Raw genomic sequence first — 20,632 nt, 5'->3', positions numbered from 1 at the left:
ATTCTTTCATTCCATTTATAATGGGAATTCCTGAGAGATGTTGATCACTAAAACATCACAGCACCGCTCTCTGGTTTGGCTGCTGTCTGGTTTTGCATTCAATCCCAGGAATATACCTGAGGCTGTGATAAGTTTGAAAACATGTACGTACTGGAAGGCTGAAGAATGGAACTGTGCTGTTTAACCAACACTCTTGGAGCCATGAGAGTGGTTTGTACAGATTTCTTGGACTTTTACGTAATTTTCTCTTACCTTTTTTGTCATGGTCACTGTGGCAAGATGAGGTTATCCAGTATCCTGACATGTCTCTTCACCAGTTGCCCCTTGCCCAAGGACTGTTGATTAAGAGCCACCAGTGAGGATTTCCCCTCTTACCCTATCACCAAAATTTTCCTTCTGGTTTGTGCTGACGTTTGCTTTAAAGCACATCTGGGAAGTGGACTTTTTTCTTCTACCTCCCCCAAAGCCTCCTGGAGTTTACAGCTTATCGTGTTGGTTTCCAAGTGCATTTCCTCTAGTCCACCTGCTATACACGTGGTGTTTTCAGGGCAGGTACAACCTGTTGCAAACCACCACTTAGGAGAATCTTCACCATACAGCAGACGAGCAACAAGAAATACATGTTCCAGATATAGCAGCTCAAACAGAGCAAGCTAACATGGTCTGAAAAGCCCTAAGTGGACTAGCTGCCAGATCATAGTTGGTACTTCCAGCTTCTTCGGAAGCAAAGGGGAGTTGTTTAGTGTTCTGCAGGTAGCCTTCAGCTTTGGAGCTAGTCTCCTGACTGCTGCAAAAGGAGCTAGCACCGATGGCAGGCTCCTCTTTCTGTGCGGGAGGTTAGGCCTGAGAGTTGTGGGAAACCAAGAGTCACTACTGGACAGAGGTTTGCTACTTCTGTGAATTGGGAACAAGTTTTGCTAGGCTGGTTTCTGGATCTTAGCTGGGGTGTATTGAACACCTTATCTTGAGTAGAAAGTGATGATAAAATCTAAGCATCATGACTGTGTCCCCCACTAGAGCTTAGATCTGCTGTTGCTCTTGTGGCAGGGTACTGGGGACAATATCCTTCACGTGAACATGCAAGTCCTGGTTAGGAATAAAATGTCTCCCTGAAAAGCCTTCACATGGGACCTTGGTCATTTTCTTGGAGGAAAGTCGTCTTCCAAGATACTGTATACAAACTGTAGAGGATCCCTTTCTGTGCTCTGTAATTTCAACTTTTGGTTAGAGGAACTGCACTATAAGGGAAACGGACCATATCCTTCTAAATTAAGCATATATTAAAAAAGAGAAAAGAAAACGATGCCCTTTTGCTTTACTCTTTTCAGAAAAGGACAGGGTGAGAGAAAAATGCAGACAATCTTCTGACTTCAAAATGAATCTGATTCCTCCAAACAGGCAGTTCTGCGAAATGAGTGGGCACGGGAGGTAGTGTCCTGGGACAGGTGTTTCAATGTGTTCTCCAAATCACCATGTTCAGCAGGCTGGAGATTTTTGTACAGCTTTTCTATGTTTTCGATGTAAGAAGACCCAAGTGAAAGAGTGAAGAAACAACTTCTCCAATCCCAAAGCTGCCTCATATCTGAATATTACTGGCTGCCTGAGCAGTCTTTGTTTTATGCAGTGAAGTAAAACAAAAGGATACATTTTTTGCTAAAAGCATGCACAGCGTTATCCCCATTAGACACACAGCAGTTCACAGCATTGATGACTTTCTTTCCCAAGGCATTAACTGGCAACAGTGCAGGCTTATTCTCAATTGCTCACTCCTGAGTTTGATTTTGTGTTGGCCTTGTCTTCTTGTCTCAGGTTTTTAAAAAATACATGAAGGTACGTCTTCCAGAGAGCAGAACAAGAACTTGCTTACCATGAGAACAGCTAAGAAGAGAAGACTCTTCCTAAACAATTATCCTTACCAGAGATCAGAGAGGTGTTTCACAGGACAGTCATCCAAGAGACCCCATTTGTCTAGGGCATGAGTAAAGTGTGCCCTCCCAAAATAACCCTTACATGTTCAGTAAGTTCCAGCATGAATATACACAACAATGATGGAAACAATTCTATCTTTTTGTCATCTTGTCCCTTGACTTACCTTCTTTCTAAATATATAGTGGAGCCTTACTGCTCTCATATTCTTGAAATGCTCCAGTAGAGAGCCTTTTTCCAAGGCATGTGTGATCTGAAGTCTATCAGATTTAAGTTTTCGTTCCTAGTCATTTCTACAGAGCAGATATAGTGCAACCAATAGCAACCATGCTTCTCCATGTGTTTTAGAGGGAGAAGCAGCTTCATCATCATACACCTTCCTTCAGCATTTCTAAGTCCACTGTAAGGTGTAATAGCTGGATGCTTTGGGTGACAGGTTGGGCTGGTGCTTTCCTAAGAATAAACCTGAGATTACTCCTGGACCAAGGCAAGCTGTAAGGCTTTAACACCTCCTAGAAACAACCAGTAGGATGTTAAATCATGTCATCTGCTGGGAGATGGAAGGATCCATAAGGTATTGCTGATTTTCAGAAATGAAGCAAACAAGCACACAAAGAATTCAAAAGAAAACAAAGTATTATTCCATCCAACAGTAATTAATTGTTTTCTGTTCTCTTTTAAGGATACTTCAGCTGTAAATGGCGAGGTGGCTGGTTTTAACAGTATATCTCATTGTCACCATCAGTGTTACTCAACAGCCGTTTTTTCCCTTCCTTTCTTCCTTTTTTTTCTTCTCTGCTGTTTTTTCCTCCATATTATCTTCAGACTGGTATCTTTCAGGACTGCCCCTCCATGCACAGTCTCTGGTTGGTGGAGAACGGGTCTCCCCTTCAATACACAAACTCCGGCAGCATCGCCCACTGGGGCGCACGCAGTCTGCTCCCCTTCCCCAGAATGCGCAGGCCCTCCAGCAGTTAGTGATCCAGCAGCAGCATCAACAGTTTTTGGAGAAACATAAACAGCAATTCCAGCAACAGCAACTGCACATGAACAAGGTAGGCATGGTGCTTCCAAAGTATTTCTTACTCATACAGCATCAGCGCTGTCTTTAGCCAACGCTGTTTGTTTCTTGTGCTGTAATGTGTGTGGCCTCTAACTCCATTATCAATTGGCCTTCATCCTTAAACCTCTTCTTCATGATTTTGAGCGAAATACCAGTGAGGAGGTGGACAGGCATCACCAAGGTGAGGATCAGTACCTCTGTTGCAGGTAGTGGAAAGCTAGTGCAAATCAAACTTGGAGCTTTCCAGTAAGGCTTTTTGAAATTGTCATTGCTGCCATCCATCCACATCAGCATCTTTGCCTGTTTTGTAGTAAAGAACATAAAATGTTGTCAAGGTATGTGGGGGAAATACATACTGTGCATATATTCAGCTCTAAAGGGAGAAGGGGCAATAGTATGAATCCGAGGGAGAAAAAAGGGAGAAATTTCAGAGATGACAACAGTAGAAAATAATTGAAAGTGAAGATACTCAGATTTACTAAAGCATTTTTCGCTGGGATTACCTTTGGAAAGAGAATAGCTGTTCTCATATCCAGTCCAAATTCTCTTTAATTATGGCCCTATGTAAATCATTATAGTTTTCTGCCCATTTTATCTCCTGAAAATGGGGACAGTATTGCTGTGCATCCTGCAGGGGTTGTTTTGAAGATTAATTAGATGTGATTCAAAAATTGCTCTGAAGAAAGAAAGCACTACATTTATTATCTTGCTCTCTGTAAATCACTTAGAGAACATCAGGTGGACACTGCAGCATGCCATTCATCAATGCACAGGTTTTGCAATTGCTATGCAGCCGAAATCATCTGTCCGGGCATCCCAATATTATGCCTGAAGTGAAAGCAAAGTTGCTTTGAGGTGATTGCAAGGGTATTAAAAAAGACAAAATATATCCTGATTTTTTTTTTTAGTCCATCAGAAGGTAAAACTCACCTTTTAAGTGCAAGAGTTCAAATTGCAAGTGGTATGAATGGAGCTATGAAAATTTACACCAGCCGAGATTTTGTCCCGGTACTTCAGCTGCTAAAGTCTTGCAGTATAAAAAGGCTGTTGGGGGAAGGAGAAATCAGGCATAATCAGTCTGATATTTTTCTGACCCTTTGTGATTGCTACGGTTATGTTTAGGCTTTTCTAAAGATTATTCTCAAGGAGTTCCAGGCATGGTTTTCTTTTAGAAACAAGCAAATCTCGTAGTAGGCTTCAGACTGAAGGACAGATGAGATGGCAGGCTTGCTTTGCAGATTGCTGTGGTTTTGTTTTTGGTGGCGATTTCTGCAAATATTTTCACCCTTCCTGTCATCTGAGAAAATAGAACTACTGGGAATTGGATTCACTTGATTGTGTGGTGGCCCATTAAAAAAAAAAAAAAAAAAAAAAAAACTTTCCAGTAAGGAGAAAGAGACAATTTAAAGAAAGAAACCCTCACCCTCCCAAAAAAACTTTGTTTATAGAAGAGAGCTAAGGCAGGATGATTACACAAGTTGCTGACGTCAATCATGTACTTCTGGATATCTGCCACTAGGTACCGCGTGTGCCAGCCCTGGACTTCATTCAGCCTCACCCACCGCCGTGGCGTGGAGCTGCTGTTGCCATAGAAATTTAGCTTAGCCCGCGCCAAACGTGCTTTGCGTAATGAACCTTAAGATGGGGATCGTCAGGCTCCAGGCATTAGGTACGGCTCCTTTGCTAGGAAAGAAGTTGCAGTTCAGCGGCTGGTTTGTTTTAGGTTTTGAGGCTTTCCGTTGCCAACCCTTGCGAGCGTCCAGAGGCTTTGCTGTGACGTACCTACTGCACTCACTCAGGCTTTCATTTAGACCTCCCAAGAGTTTGAGCCTCTGCACGGTTTGAGTCAATTGATTTTATTTTCTTCCAGAGTTGGAAATTCATCTTTGTTACAATTGTGATGTATCACACCTATGGGAGAAGTTGCGGGGGGAGCATAATTAAACTAAATGCATAAGGACCATTTCCATGTGTTTGATTTATTTAAGTGATGAGTTAAAATCATTTAGTAACTAACTCTGTATGTGTGTGGCAAATTTATCCCATGGGATAGCATCCAATTGCTGACATGGAAAAAGACTTTTCCCAGACACGCAGATATTTTAAGACCCTTGTGTGTAGGAGGGTAAAGGCACAACTAAAAATAATATAATAGATTGCTGCCTGTTAATTATTAGCAGAACTGACAGCACTGTCTGTTGTTAAGTGTGTTGTATTTCCCATAAATAATATGAGGCTGTTTTTGATAGCTTGTAATTTTTCCTAAGTTTAAGCCTTTGGCCTTAGCTTTCCCTGTTAGGTGTCTGCATCAGATTAAATTTTTGAGAAAATTGCAGCCCAAACAAGTCTGGCTCTTTCCAAGAAGGTGGCTAGGGAAAATATGTGGTTTTGCTTATGATTATAAATAATCTAGGGAATTTTTCTGTAGAGCCCTGGTGCCTGAGGCTTTGGAGCAGAGATTTTGTCGAATGGGAGAAACATCAGGAATGAGAGGATGACTGGGGAGGGAAGGAGAGGGTGATGTGAGGGGTTAGGGAGAGTGGTGAGGCTCCCTGGGAAAAGGGGAGTCCTGGCCCAGCTGGCCTGGTTGTTGTCACCTGATGGACTCCGTTTGCATTTGCTTTGAGGAGAGAGAAAAAGTAAAAATGGAGATAGGAGAGATGTGCGTGCCAAATGGAGTGAAAAGAGTATCACTGAAGTTGCAAAGCTGTGCGCTCAAGCTAGGAAATGGGAGTAGTTAAGTTCCCCCTGCGAGTCTATCTCACTTCCTTTTTTGCATGCTTTTTGATAGGATTTTTGGTCATCGCATGCTATTCCTTTTGCAAGACTCCGAACTTAGTGCAGAGGAGAAGTGTAAAAACGAGGCTGCTCTTTGATGGAGCCCTCCCTCATTTGTTGCAGAAGGTGGAGGACACGTAAGGAAGGAAGTGGATTGCTGGAAGAGGAAAAGGGCCCTTGGGGCTAAGGCCGTTTAACGTTGTCACGGAGAATTGGCTTTGGCCTCCCTGTTACAGAGCTGGGTGATGCTGAGCTGTTCCGTTAAGCCAGCGTGCCCCTGCAGGGTGGCAGCTGGCAAATCACAGGGTACCACTCATTTTCTGAAAGCCCTTTTTGGGCCATCTGGTCCACGTTGTAGAGAAGCAGAGCTCCTAGCTGTAAAGGTGTGCTTGTGCATCCAAAATGCATGACGTTAAAATCAACATACCGAACTGGAACACCAAGTACGGTGCATGCTTTGAGCATAATCTCTGCTTCGGCTCCTTATTTGAGGAAATGGAAGCAGTAGCTCCCGTCCTGCAGCTGACTCCTTGTGAATTCAGATATGTTAATATTTGCAAGGCCTTGTGTGCTCCAGTGATGAACACGCTACCAAAACACATGTAAAAGTCAACAGCTCTTTCTCCTGAACCAGGGTTTGATACACTAGATAAGACTCTGGTTAAGGTACCAAATGACTGCTTGTTAATTGAGCTTTGTGCAGCCTCTGATCTGAGAGAGGCACGTGTCCTAAAAGAATAAATACCAACCAGTCTTGCAGTCCTGAAAAGAAAAGCTTTATCTTTGCACAAGAAAACTGATCTGAAATGGCACAAATAAGATGAATGCTTATATTTCCTACGTTTTTCAGCGTTTAACGTTCAAACCTCAAGAATGTTCTTTTAACACAGGGGGTTTGATGGGGGGGGAGGGAAGGAAGTGGGACTGTTATTTTACTGTAGGATAAGTATATGCAGCAATCCCAGCATCATCTCATCTTCAGCAACTGTGATTTCTGTGCAGACTTCCATCTCCTTTAAGATGCAAATCATAGTCTTTTATGTGCGAGAGATGAACAGGGATTTGCTCGTGGTTCTCTCTGGTGCTCTGGGTTAGCATTCAGAAGGGTATTTCTGTCTTGAGAGTATTCTGGTAACCTTTTGGGATGGGATAAAATAACTCCATGTGGCAGCAATCTCTTAGTGGACCTGTTATTTCTGAGTTAAAAGACGAGCTTTTTGATGTGATTGGTCTGGAAGTAGCAATCGCCTCTCTAAACAGAAATATGCAAGTGAGTTTCCGTAAATCCTGTGCCAGAATACTCCGCTTTTTACCTTTCTGTAGTGAAGATGAGTGTTTTGGCTTCAGTCCATTGGATGTATAATGCACAGAAGCCTAAACAGAGCAGTTTATCTTCCTTCTAGCCCTGAACTGTACTTTTAAGCAGATTAATACTGGAGCTTCTGTGGTCAAATTACGGTTGTTCTGGGTAAAACCCATTTTTGGCAGTCTCTGGAAAGAGTGGTGTTTCTTCTGCAGAGGCAACATATATATGCCAGACTACCGTGCCTTGACTTGTCTGTGGTGCAGCAGTGTTGGGTGGATACATTTTATTAACAACTAGAATTTAACCTTGCTATTTCCTGAATTTTTTCCCCTTTTTGGAGCACATTAACTGCTTAGCCTTAAATGACTCCTGAAGTAGCTTTTAATATATAACGTTTAATTTGTAATATTGGAAAAATACAGTGTTTTAGATTGTATTGCCCAGCACTTAGAGCTATTACCCTTTGAGCAGTTTGAGGGAAGCCTTTTTTGACATCATTTGTTTATTAGTCAGAACACCTTCCTCTTTTTTTTCGCCCTTTGCTTTGTCTTTTCTTCATTAGATAAAGCAGCAAAATTCTTTCATCTCCTGCAAAAATGCCAGGGACCTAGATGGCTTGCGGAGCCCAAACATAACATTGGCTATAATAAGCGTTGAAAAGATCTCCTGGAAAGCTCATTCCGTATTCCTGGTCTGTCTCTCCCTCAGTGGAATAGGAAATGCAGTTCAGCAGGACGTGAGAAGCTCGAGCTTCCTGCGTGTGCATTTCTTTGCCCCTACGATGGCCTAAATGATACTGAGCAGTTTTGCGAGAAGCCGCTGCTCCGTGGGATGTTTGTTGCGGGAGATCTGGTGACATGTCAAGATGTGCCTGATAAAATCAAGCCCACAATTCCACTTATTTGGGAGAGGGGAGGAAGAAATCAGCAGGGTGTTGTCTCCTCGCTCCCCCTCCTTTTCCCCTGCAGGCAGTCAATGTTTGATTCATTGCAGTTCAGTTGTTCCCTCTCATCCAGGCACAGAGGCAAGCATTCCCTTGGCCCTTCCAGCCGGTAGTCTGCTTCAGATAGGTTTTTTTTTCTTTCTCCACTGTCTAATCACTTCAGGAAAAAAAGAAAAGAGGAGATTTTTCTAGGCTTCATCTCCTGCAGAACATGCTGCCAGCTCACTATGTGGCGTATGCCCAGCTCTGCCTCTCCCCATCGTTCCTTATCATCTCTTGTTTCGCTTTCGTCTATGAAAGTTAAAAATTAAAAATTCCCCACTCTGCAAGAGGTACCTCATGTGGCAAGAACCATACTGGATAGCCAGAAGAGCAGGGCTTGTGTTACCATTGCTGAGTGACTAATTCAAGCCCTCAGCAATATGTTCTCTTCTTCGAATGCTTGTCCACATGCCCACTCCCCTGTGGATGCAGTCTGTCTTACATCTTCCAGCTCGTGGTTTCTTTCCCTTGAGCAACCCAGATAACGTACCTGCTCCACAGTCCATTCCTCCTGCTTCTCAATTCCTAGCCACTTCCTTGACTCAGGACAGGCATTTTCTTGGCTGGCTGTCTCAGGATGCTTTGGAGCTAAGCCTTTATCTTCTCTTTATCCCCTGTTTTTTCTCTTTTTCACCAGAGCTGTCTCCCCAGCTATCTAAAGCTGTTCTCTTTCCTCCCTGTGTTTCACTTCTTTCTTCCCTGAGTTTGTCCTTCTTGATCTCCAGAGGAAGGAAAGTGAGGTTTCCACTTGATTCTGCACAGCGTGGCACAGTCACAACTATGCAAAAGTCAGTTTTTCTCCCTTGCCCCCTGACTTTTCTCTTCCTCTGGTCAGTGGAACGTTACGTGGTGTCCCACCAACTCTTGTACCTCCCACAGTGCTGTTCAGGAAGGAGGAGGAGAATGCATGGCTGATCAGAGCAGCACAAGGAAGGCGGATGCTGGCTGGGTTCATGCTGGCGTGTTCTGCTATTTCACCCTGTTCACCCAAAACGGATGGAAGTCACTGCACCCAGCAGGGCTTGCTCTGCATTTCCCAGGACAGTTCTCAACAATAATGCTGTCTTGTCCACCTTCCAGCACAGTCTTATTTGCACAAGGTTTTCACCAGAAGTACTTATCTGGCAAAGTGGAATGGGCTTTTGGCATGTTATCAAGCATGATTTCTTTGAGCTTCCATTACCCGTAGATAGCTCTGGGTGAGTCGTACGGAAGCATGATGATCTATCCTTCAGTCTGAAGGTGCGTGCGGTTGTGATTTCATCCTCCTGTCTGTGTCCTTTGTATAGTCAGTCAGTCCAGTGATGCTGAAGTTTCTGAAGGTATTCCCTCCAGCAGAGGTGCCCTTTCCCAGAAGACTTTTACTAATGTTGTATCTGAAAGCAGTCCACTCAGGGATTCAAACCTGTAGCAGCTTGTTCCCTGCTTTGGGTAACCATTTCCATGATGAGCAACACTGCAGAAGTGCCACAGCCCTGTGTTGGACTCCTACACTGGAAGAGATCTTGAGAGTCAATCTAACTCAGGTTTTACCTAAAGTCACGACCAAATTTCACCTCTGTCAGTCGTAGACAGCTGAGATGGTTTGTCATATTCATTGTTGAAGAAACCTTGTCCTTTAATTATGCAGGACCAGAAACTTCCTCTGTAACTGCTTGTTTTGGTCAGGGAAGGGTTCAGAAGTGCACCATTCCATCAGAATTGGTCTGTCTGGATAAGAAGCTTTGCTATGTGTTCTTTTGGAAGTTCTTCAGCTCTTCATCTGCTTCCGGAGGAGCTCGTCAGCTGCTGTTTAGGACCAAACAGGTCTCTGTGACACTTGCTGTCCAAGTTAAAAAATGCATTAGTTGTATCCTTCTAGGAACTTCTCAAGCGTTTTTCCATTGGGGATTCTTGACTACTCTGTGATTACTTTATGAGAGGTGGTAGAAAGTCATACTTGTACTGCGCTATGAGGGTTTCCCTGTTCATTTCAAAGCAGCTCGTTGTAAAAAAACTGCAGAACAGTTTCATAAATTTCAAAAAATATAAGATGTTAAGAGCTTTCTCCCACATTTGTAGCCTGTTTGGTAGTATCTGTGGACTTCCCAGTGTCCTAAGAGAAGGTATCAGTAGACAGAATATGGTCCCTTTCAGATTTCAAATGAGCTGAAATTTTAGTAGGAAAGAAACACAAACTTTTTTTTTTCCTTATGAGGTATTTCACAGAAAAACGATTAATTCTTTGGATTTCCTTTATTGGGACCTGACGTTGCCATGATTTTTTTTCCCCATTCTTTGTATACTGAAGAGGTAGATAATGTATCTGGCCTGGTGATAATCTAGTCTTTTTAAAATGCTTGTAAATCGAGATGTCTAGTTTCTTTTGCACTGAAACAGCTGTCCAAGGCTAGAGAGGCAGAGCTCTTAGCTTAGTTTTTTGGTGGCAGTATGTGATAGCTAGAGGAGACTATCTTTGAAAATAGAGGAACAGAGGAATTGCAAAGGATGCTAGAGAGCTACTTCAGGTAAGAAATTGTTGTTTATGGTGCATTGAGTAACTGTTTATTATTTCAGGTTTTTTTGTAAACATTTTAAATACCATTTTAACTTTATATTCAGTCCCTTGCACTTACATTACCTTAGCTTTTTCTTAAACTAAGATTTTAACACAAACACATACTGATATAATTCCAGAAACGGAAGCTTTTCAGGGAGCATTAATGGATCAGGGATGCACATCCTTATGTAGTATATGGAGTGTGTACATAACGAAGCACATACTTTGCAAAACTTTGCTTTAAAGAGAATAGACTGTAGCAGCTAGGACAAATGGCATGCCAGGAGATTCCATTTATGTTGGGAGAGCAACCTAAATGGTTGAAATGTTCTTGTCGTTGGCCGCTTGATCTTTCAACCTTCACTGTAGCGTTTTACATGTGTTTTTCATTTAATTCCTTACATTTTTATGGAATTGGAATAATTTAAACCTTACAGGGAATTGCATTGCTTCTCATTTCCATTAGATTTGACAATGACATTGTACGTTATTTTCCCAGCAATTACTCATCTTGTGTAGTTCACAAGTTCAAAAGGTATCAAGTTCAATGCTCGAGACTTGCAATCTAAGCAGGAAAAAAAATAGCAGAAGATGGTTCATGGCGATTTAATTATCTTTAAAACAGATTTTATTCAGCAAGCCTGAGAGTGCTTCAGGTTAATGTGGCTTGGTTATCCAAAGCGTATTACAGGTAATGAAATAGGAGCAGGCAGGGTAGGCAACATCACAAAGATCACTGAGAAGTATTTGATAGGTATTAAGGGACAAAGTTGTTGGCTGTTATTAAGAGGGGTGAGCTGTGTGGGAGCGGTCATGTTAACCCCACAGGGTTTTGTCTTAAGCTTCTAGGCTAGATATTGCCCTTCCTTGTATACTGCTCCTCTTAGAAGTCAAGACATCCACAACTCAGTAGTCCACAAAGTGCTGGAAAGATGCAGTCCTACTTTCTGGTTCTCACAGTGCTTGAATATTAACAGAAGCTTTGAGCACCAGTTACCAGAGATCCTCTGCTCCAGTTACGAGCAATCCCTTGCTGTCCTTGATGCATTGCTTGCCGGCATTTAATCCTTTATATGGCCTTTGTATGCCTAACCCTGCTTTGTATAGGTTTACTTAAGTTTTATCAGAGAGCCTTTCTTCCTAAGCTTAGGGGAAAAGTGTTGGTTTCAAGTTTAAACTGGTGTTCTTCAGCAAACAAGTTACTTATGAATAGTCACTCCTGCATATGTTCAATAAATGTGTTTTGATTTAGCTTTATTAGATTTAAAATCAATATTGCTTTTCATACCAATGACCTAATCCATATTAAAGCTCTACCCTGACAACTTTAAAAGTTCAGCAATTTTCTTTATAAGCCTATGAAATAGGTTGCAGTTTGTGCTGTTTTAAGGAGAGGAGAATTGATTTATTTACCTGTGCCGGATTTAAAAACAGTTCACAGATTTTTTTTGCTCCAAATAAAAATCGCTAGCACGCCGAGACTTAAGAACTGTGAATTTTATCTTGCTGCTGAACTTTCAAAAGTTTGAGCCTGTGTGAATTACAGTGAAAATTATATTGTTCCCTTTGTTTTAGCAGGTGCTTTCAGGGAAGTTAATTTCCAGAGAAGTTCACTACCTCTAGTTAAGAAAGCCTGGTTAGAATGACTCTTTTACTTCCCGCTGTTTGTTTCTGTACAGAAGTTTAATGTCCTCAGTTTCCTCTGAACTAAACTGTTAAGAGTGTTAATGGTGTCTCATTTTATAAGATAAAATTTATGGGGTAATTCAAAAGGAGACTGGGCAAACGAGAAAGCAGAAGCCCCTTAGAGGATTGATCTGTCACTTTCTTATTCTGGATTTCAGTTGCCAAATGTAGTGATGGGTCTTGTGCTTCTCCTTTGTGGATTTGCGAATGGACTAGTATCCATAGGTGTGTAGGCATAATTTCTTTAGTGCTAAATCAAGTGCATTATTACTTGGGACACAGGATTTCTATGACAGTACTTAATACCAAGGTTGGCCTGATCTTTCTCTTGTGCTGTTGTTTTGGACGTAATTTAAAAGATACGAGCTATATATCACAATTTTTGCTTTCATGAAGCTGACTCTGAGGGCAACACAGTCAGCTTTAACTCTGATGGGTTATACTTTATCAGTTAACCTGTTGGATGTTTTCAGATCATATCAAAACCCAACGAGCCAGCTCGCCAGCATGAAAGCCACCCTGAGGAGACGGAAGAAGAGCTACGGGAACACCAAGCCCTTCTGGAGGAGCCCTACAGCGACAGAGTCGCAAGCCAGAAGGAGTCCCCAGGGCTGGCCAACATGGTGCAGGTGAAGCAGGAGCCCATTGAGAGCGATGAGGAGGAAGCAGAGCCACAGCAGGAGCTGGAGCCTGGGCAGAGGCAGGCCGAACAGGAGCTGCTCTTCCGTCAGGTGAGCTCTCGAAACATCGTCAAGGGGGGCTGCTGGCGCCCTCTCTGCTCTCCCGTGACGGAGATGTGAAAAATTAAGGATATGTCCGTGGACACAACGATACCAACAAACTGGAAAAACTGCAGTGACTAGAACTGTACTATATGCCTCGGTGATGAAGTTGAGGAGTTTAGCAGCATACTGAGTGATGGGAGTCAATCTGAGTACCATTACTGTGAATTAAAATTGAGCAGATAGGTGTCTGTGAGGTGAGAGAGAGTTGGAGCTGCTAGGATTAACATCTGCAATCTCTGTTAGGCAGCTGTACAAAAATATGGCTGTGACTGACCCAAATATCTAAGTTTAGTAAGTTCAGAACAGTTGAAGATTTTCCCAGGCTTTGAATGATAGATTGTAGTCATCATATAGGACTGAGCCATCCGTGTATAGGTGGAAAGTGGGGAGGTTAGCACTAAACTGATTTCATGCATACATTCATGCTTGCACCCGCTTTACTAAGGATAGGAGCATGCGGTCTGTACAGATGACTAGACCTGATACTCATAAATGTGCTATTACACGCTCTGATGAGGGTAGAAGAAACCTTGCAATGAAGCGGCGCCGTTGATATACAGAGTAAATCCCTGCATTATCACAGTGCCCATTTGGGACTTGGTTCTCTGTGACTGCCTAATACCACTCTAACGGTGAGAAGCTAAGGGAACCAACTCTTGAGGGTTTGCTACATAAAGAAATCTTCAGATAAAGTCAGTGCCATCCTTTCCTGGAGTCACCTTGTCATCTCCAAAGTCACAGGGAGGGGAATCTGGATCACCTCTGCAAAGTGTAGTCAATGTGCTTGTAGTCCCAGAGCCACTTTCTGTTTGTTTCTTTAGGAAGACAAAATATGTCTTAACATTTTTGACCACTGCAGTTGCCATTAGGTGAGGATTTTATTTCAGCCTGATTTTGTTAAAACCGATTAACTGCTCCAAAGAACAGCTGGATAAAGAGACTGGGTGACTAGTTTTGTTGAAGGGGATTCTCTCTTCACAACTGCAGATCCCGGAGATCTCAGATGCGCTGACCTTTGTGAGTAAAGAAAAACAAAGGCGTAGTAATAAATCTAATAACGGTGTAGTATGGCGTGATCTCCCTAGTTATGTCTCCCCAAAGCAGCCTGTCATTGTAGCAGTCATGCAGGTGAGAAGGTGTCGATTCTCCTAAGGTACAGCAGCTCTACTCATATTCGCAGTCCTTAAAACTGAGCATCTGACTATCTAGAGCCTTGTGTAACCCCTGGATGGGATCTTCAGCCAGGAACAGGTAGCTATATCCATGCCAGGGTGTAGCTCTCTGAGCAAATGCACAGCTCTTGGCAAGGGAAAGCAGACTTGTGCCAAATTTGCAGTTGCAATGTCTGCTGCTCTGTGTGACGATTTGCATCTAGCTGCTCCCTGCCACCTCCCTAGCACTGCAGAGTTGACACTCGTGTCCCACATGAACATCACTGGCTATTGCTCAGGGAAGATATTTTCAGTTCCTAGTCACATAGTGTTAGCTTCACAACGGTGCTGCCTCGGAGGATCAAGGCCGTTGCCAGTCATGCTTAAGCAAGGCATTATTTCTTTGATCTGGGCACCATTGCCTTCTAAAAAAATGAAGCAAAATTTAATATGCTGCTAATGACGGACTGCAATGAAGTCATCCCTCTAAATGGGCAACCTCCCTCCCTAGTCCTGAACAAACAGTCCTACCTGAGCAATCTTGAAAAGAAATATTTCCTTTGCAATTACTTTGTCTCAGAGAGGAGAGTGAATAGATAGAGGAAAGGGGAACCATGTTAGGCTGTAGTTAGAATGTGGTCCTTTGGGATGCAGTTCAGCTGGACCCATTCCCTGACCAGGTGCATTGCACTGCTAAAGACACCACTGTAGTAGCAGGGGTGGCACAGGAGTAGGAATAAGTGGCCAGAGTGGAGGGAAGATGAGACTGCTTCTTCTAATGACATAGTTAGCATATACCAGCTTCAAGGTTGAGGTTTGCCCACGCTGTCATGCCACTTGCCTGACTTCAGTCTAGAAGTGTGCACACCTGTGCTGCATAACGTGTGTTTGCGCTCATTTGTCAGGTAAATGAGTCAGTCTTCAAACATAATGTTTAAAAATCCTTAAAAAACATTATATGAAGGCACCAAGGCACCACACAGGCTTTCAGCAGCTACCCCCTTCTCTTCCCCACAGCAAGCCCTCCTGTTGGAGCAGCAGCGCATTCACCAGCTGAGAAACTACCAGGCGTCGCTGGAGGCAGCTGGCATGCCGGTCTCTTTTGGAGGGCATCGGCCTCTGTCCCGTGCACAGTCCTCGCCTGCCTCGGCCACCTTCCCTATGTCTGTGCAGGAGCCACCCACTAAGCCAAGATTCACAACAGGTAACATTTTAGGCCACTGGACACCGAATTGGTGGGGCTTTGGTGACCGCTTTGCCTTATGTTAACCTTTTTTGCTTTCAGAAAGCAGGCAGTGATTGTACAGAAGTGGCATTAGAGAGGTCACGCTTTTCTTTTAGGTGGAAGGGGGTGCTCTGGTGTGAAAGCTTACTTGCAGCCCTGCTCTGGCCCTGTGTCCATACAAGGGCATCTCTTTGGGGTCTGAATCTCAGCTATGGTTGTAGACCCCATAATGTCCTGTGGTCTTTTGGAATAAGGTTTGGTCATTTTATACTCTGTTGTCCTTCTTTTCCTTTCCCCAGAGGGGTAGACACCCTTTAGCCTAGCCAGAAAGAGAGTCTGCAAAATCATTAGAAACGTAGTGTAGTACTTAAGTATGTTCCTCCAGAAAAAAAAGTTGAGTCATATGCTATGACAAGGCTGATTTAGATGTGAGAAGAACAGAGCCCAATGTTACTGAGAAAGGACACCATACCAGATGGTCCTGGGAGACCTAATGCTACCAGGACCTGCGGTATCTATTGGCTATGTTTTCCGCATCTTCTCTAGTCCCTGCACAATTCCGTGGCATAAGTTAGCAGGTTTGGACTCTGTGCCAGACCACCCCTTTCTGTAACACAATGTCCACCATGGAGAGGCTGTTCCTGTAGCTTACCAAAAAAAAAAAAAAAAAAAGGAGAGAGAAAGAAGGCTGGTATCCCTGGCATAGTGTAATGCATCAGAAAGGCGAGAGGAATTGATTACTTCGAGTTGTCAGTGTGCAGAAACAGCGACGTGTTTTCTTACCTGCTCTGTCTTCATCTCAAAATTATGACTATAATTCTGCATTCATCTAGTGCAATGCACAAATGGGAGAAAGGTGTTAATCTCCCCACAAAGATTAACGGTGAAGAATAACTGTTCTTCCCAAATCAATGAGGGCTTGTGACCAACTTTTTTCTTCCCCAAATCCTTTCTGTCTATTCCGTAGCTTTAGTAACAGATAAAAGTTAATTGCATGCAATTTTTCAAGTCCTGTGTTGGGGCGTTAAGCAGACTTATTTTAGTGTTCACTGCTTTTCCAGCCCTCTCTTCCCCAAACGTCAGGTTCTATTTTATGAATGAACATTTCGCCATATGGTGTGCACCGTGTGGAGAGGAGAGAAAAAAAAAGAAGAAAAAAAAGTTGCCCTAAATAAGGGCAACTCATGATTTTGTTTCCCTTTGATTTATCCATTTAATCTTACTTTAACCCATACTTTTTGCGTCATTAAAATCAGTGCTGTCGGTTGGGTTTGTTTACAGACTCTGATGGTATAGTAAGAATGACACATTACATATGACTTTCTCCTTCAGCTGTTAGGTCCAGAGTGGGAAGTATGTGCAATCAGCTTTGTAAAAGCCCAAGTAGCATCTAATTTTGGAAAATCAGCCCTTCAAGTCTATATTTATTGCTAATAGTTAAATCTTGAATTTTTGGTGACCTGAATTTTTAACACGAGCGGTTGCAGGATCAGAAGGAACAAGGTTATTCTAGAGTTTGGCTTTTGCCAAGGTTACAAAGAAGGGTAGGCCCCTGGCTCCCAATCAAACCAGATGAAACTTGAGCCTATGATACACTTAGCCCCAAATCTTGATGCTTTGAAAACAAGTAAGGAAGCCTGGCCCTACTTTAAGAGATTATTCATTCCTTTTCTTTCTTCCCTTCTCCTCCTCCTGGTATTTAAGTTGTATTGTCAATCATGTGCAAGACTTTGAACATACAATAGCATTTCCTACCAGAGGATATATGTTTTAGTCAAATATGTGCTGCTGAATTTCATTAAAAATTATATAAGAATGCAGTAATAAGATTTTGAAGCGTGTACTGCTTTGAAAAGACGCTTAAAATTTTATGATACATTTTCCTTGGCAGTAGGGTAAAAAAAGTGGCTTAAAATAAAAAGCAAAATATCACATTGCTGTTATACAGTACTGGACATTTAGTTAATCCAGTTCAGTGGTATGAAGAATGCTTAGTGTCTTTCACCTGTTAAACATCCTTTTCATAGCATTTAGCCATGCTAAGTCTCAAAGGCTTGATTTTCCACTGATTTTCCATTGTGCAGTCCTTTACATATATGCTACGTGAATGGAGAAGGAAAGAGGCAATAAGATGCTGTCAAGGGAGAAAGCATTGTTTGGTATCTGCTGACACTAGTAAAGATGCAGGGCATGAAAGATGAGATGCCAGTTTCCAGATTCATGGAAACTGGATGCAAGAAAGTTTTCAGGAAGAATAATTTTTTTTTCCCCCTTGCTTTTCTTTATGCTTGAACAGATAGTCAATTTAAATCGTTCCTCACGCTCAGGCCATGAAACCTCTGTGCTTACTTCTCCAGAAGAAGTCCTTCAGACAAGCCTAGTTACTGTATGCCCACCAATGGGAAGGAAGGAGTAGTTTAATTAGCTGCCACTGTTTCCTTACGGTGGCTGGAAAAAAGAGCACACAAGCATAGAAAAGAAAGCCAGACATTTCAGATGTTGAGCATGTGTGCACGGCTTAAACTGGTTCCGTTTTGCTGAAGTTGTCTCCTGTGTATCAAAGATAGTGTGTTTGGAGGTGATTGCTAAGCCTTAATCACTAGGATTGAACTATTCTTTGAAGGGCAGGAAATTAAAGTCTTGGTTATTTTTCAAAGCAAGCAGTGCTGAAGTGTGTTAGGCTTCTTTTTCATTAGGAAAATCAGTCCGTTTGAGAAGCGACTGCTTTTGAGACCGATTCTACCATAATTATGTGCTCTGGGTTTCATAGAAATAAAGATTTGAATTGCTGTGATCTTTTTGTGAGATGGTTTGAGAAAAGAACCCTGTTCAATAGCCCTGATGAAGCAAACCAAGATTGCTCTAGCCACAAGTATGGCTGCTCCAAGATCAGTTATTGTCCAACAGACAAGGAATTCTTCATCACTTTTACGTGCAGAATGTTGTACAGAAAATCCTAATGTTTTCTGTGAATGGAGTTAGGACCAGATGGCTTGAAATCCTGTTGTTTTATGTGTAATTTATTCTCCTGTCTCTGGCAGTGACCAGTACCTGCAACTTCAAAGGTATATGCAAAGAACAACATCACACACCTCTCAAACACCATGTGCATTACTGCACATGAAAGTTGAGAGCAGTGCCCTTCCTGACGTCTTCAAGGCAATCAGTTTTATGTTCTGCAGCATGACACTTAATTTTCCTTCATGCTAGCGTATAAAAAGAAAGCCAGTCCTTGAACTTGCCCTCACTAGCAAAGTGGCCCTCTTGACTTTAATGAATACTTCTGCATGCAATGTTCCGCACACTTGAATAGGACTTCTCAGGTTAGGCCATTAATTTGCATAGCTCCAATTATCTAGTCTCTGATCTCCTGTAAAAATGGTTCCACAAATTATTCTGATGTTCTGCTTTAAAGTATTTTTCATTTATGATGAAGGCATTTATTCTCTCCTGTGCAGAGCAATATAATTATCTGAGCCTCAAATCATATGTTTGTTCTGCCAAGAAAAGCGAGTCGGTTAGGCTTTACTGCTGACCTTTAAAAATGATTGTTCTCATGTCTTAAGGAGTATTGCTTCCAGCACCACTTAATGTAACTCATAATGGCCAATGTAGTTTAGTATTTTAAGCTTAAATTGTCAAGTTTCGCTTTGTGTGTGTCTTCATTTGAGTGTCCCCAACCACAGGAAGGAACTTGGAACAGTTCTATTCTTTCCCGTGGTTTAATTTAAAAAAAAACAAAAACGTTGAGTGATACATGATTACAGTGCAGAAAAATTTCATTGAGCCACTACTGCTATCACTGAGTCATTGGGGAGGGAAGAAGTTTGTAACTCAACCGAATTACTTAATCCCCACTGTAGTCCCCGTTAACTAACCGATAAAGGTGTGTAGGCATCCTTCCGCCACCTTTTCTGAAAACTTTTTTTTAACCCCTTAGGGTTCCCCCAAGTACATGGCCGTGAAGAGCGTTGGAAGGATGCAAATTGTACAAGTTTGGGATAGGAACCCATCAGTCCAAACGAATGTCGTGGAAGTCTGTGCAGCAGGCATTACTGTCAGATACTCACTCCGTACCACATTTCATACAAATCTTTTAGGGAGATTTTGTGTGTTCTGCATTTCATGGCTCTTCTGGGCTCATTTAGTGTCTTTCTACCTGAATTCGAACAGTCTTGGGATGAGGCTCAATTATCAAAATAAAAATCAGATGTGCACATATATTTTAAACATAAATGTAGTTTTCCAGCATTTGTGGATGTTGATGAAAAGGTGCTGGTTTGGGTGGCTGAGGATCTAGCTCCCAGTTTCCTACTTCTGCCCTTAAAAGTGCAACTCTCTTAGCTAGTGTCAGGTAAGATGACCTGCTAAATCATCTTAATTTAGCCCTGAACAGGGCTCTTGTTTTGTTGTTCACCTTTAAAAAACTTGAGCAGTGGTAAGAATAGTGTGTGTATTTGCGCTGTGCTGCAGGACAGCTCTAGGCTCTCTGCCAAGTGGATGCACATGTGAATCCTCACTGCCCTTCAAGGGTGCACTGAAGCCAGTTAAAAGAAAAAGCCACGATTTCACCCAGACTGGTCAGCAGCTGGCTAATAAATGACTTACCTCTTGTTTTTGTTTAAAATTGAGAGTTTGTGTTGAGTGTGAGTATATACATTGAAAGATAGGGTATGTATACATATGCCCCTTTGTGCATTAATTCTGTAACATGTAGTTATAGTCCCCACAGATGTCTGGGAGCTGGAGAAGACAGGATCACTTTCCTCTGTTTAGCCACAGCAATTGAGCTGACCTAGTACCTAGTGCAGTCCCACGTGGTCTAGAAAATTATCTACATGGGGACTTGTGGGCACTTTGGGACTTTGTCAAACCAAGAAAATGTGTGAAGTCCCCTGAAGAATGGTTTCCTTAAAAAAAATAAATTAACCTTGGAGGGAAAACATGCATGAGCAAAGACAACGGCAGACTTTGCACTAATTTAAGAACACTTGAACTTAAAAGGACATTGATGGAAACTCTAGGGGAGTTTTCTTGGGCAGCAATCCTTACCATTGGGCTGCCACTTCTTCTCATTTGGCGTTTATAATGCTTGATTTTTCCAGCAGCTTTTCATAAAGTTTGCTGTGAATCAAACTTCGGAGACCTTTACAGAGCTTTATAATACAATCTTATTTAACTGAACTTT

The 20,632-nt window shown here is 42.4% G+C and overlaps 1 protein-coding gene across 8 annotated transcripts in view; it reads left to right on the top strand.

Annotated features, from left to right (window-relative positions):
• HDAC4 (histone deacetylase 4) overlaps window positions 1–20,632 on the top strand; it is a 275,382-nt gene that overhangs the window by 200,238 nt on the left and 54,512 nt on the right. For 6 of the 8 annotated variants that reach the window (XM_064515482.1, XM_064515489.1, XM_064515488.1 and 3 more), the window contains 3 exons: window positions 2,752–2,981; window positions 12,757–13,014; window positions 15,237–15,423. In XM_064515482.1, the coding sequence (XP_064371552.1) occupies window positions 2,752–2,981; window positions 12,757–13,014; window positions 15,237–15,423 (675 nt within the window). The remainder of the gene's footprint in view (window positions 1–2,751; window positions 2,982–12,756; window positions 13,015–15,236; window positions 15,424–20,632) is intronic. The other 2 variants (XM_064515487.1, XM_064515485.1) reach the window with 1 other exon arrangement.

This window comes from Dromaius novaehollandiae, chromosome 7, assembly GCF_036370855.1.
Source record: "Dromaius novaehollandiae isolate bDroNov1 chromosome 7, bDroNov1.hap1, whole genome shotgun sequence".
Lineage (NCBI taxonomy): Eukaryota > Metazoa > Chordata > Aves > Casuariiformes > Dromaiidae > Dromaius > Dromaius novaehollandiae.
Note: the sequence above shows the minus strand (reverse complement) of the source record. Positions and strands in the feature narration are given on the sequence as shown.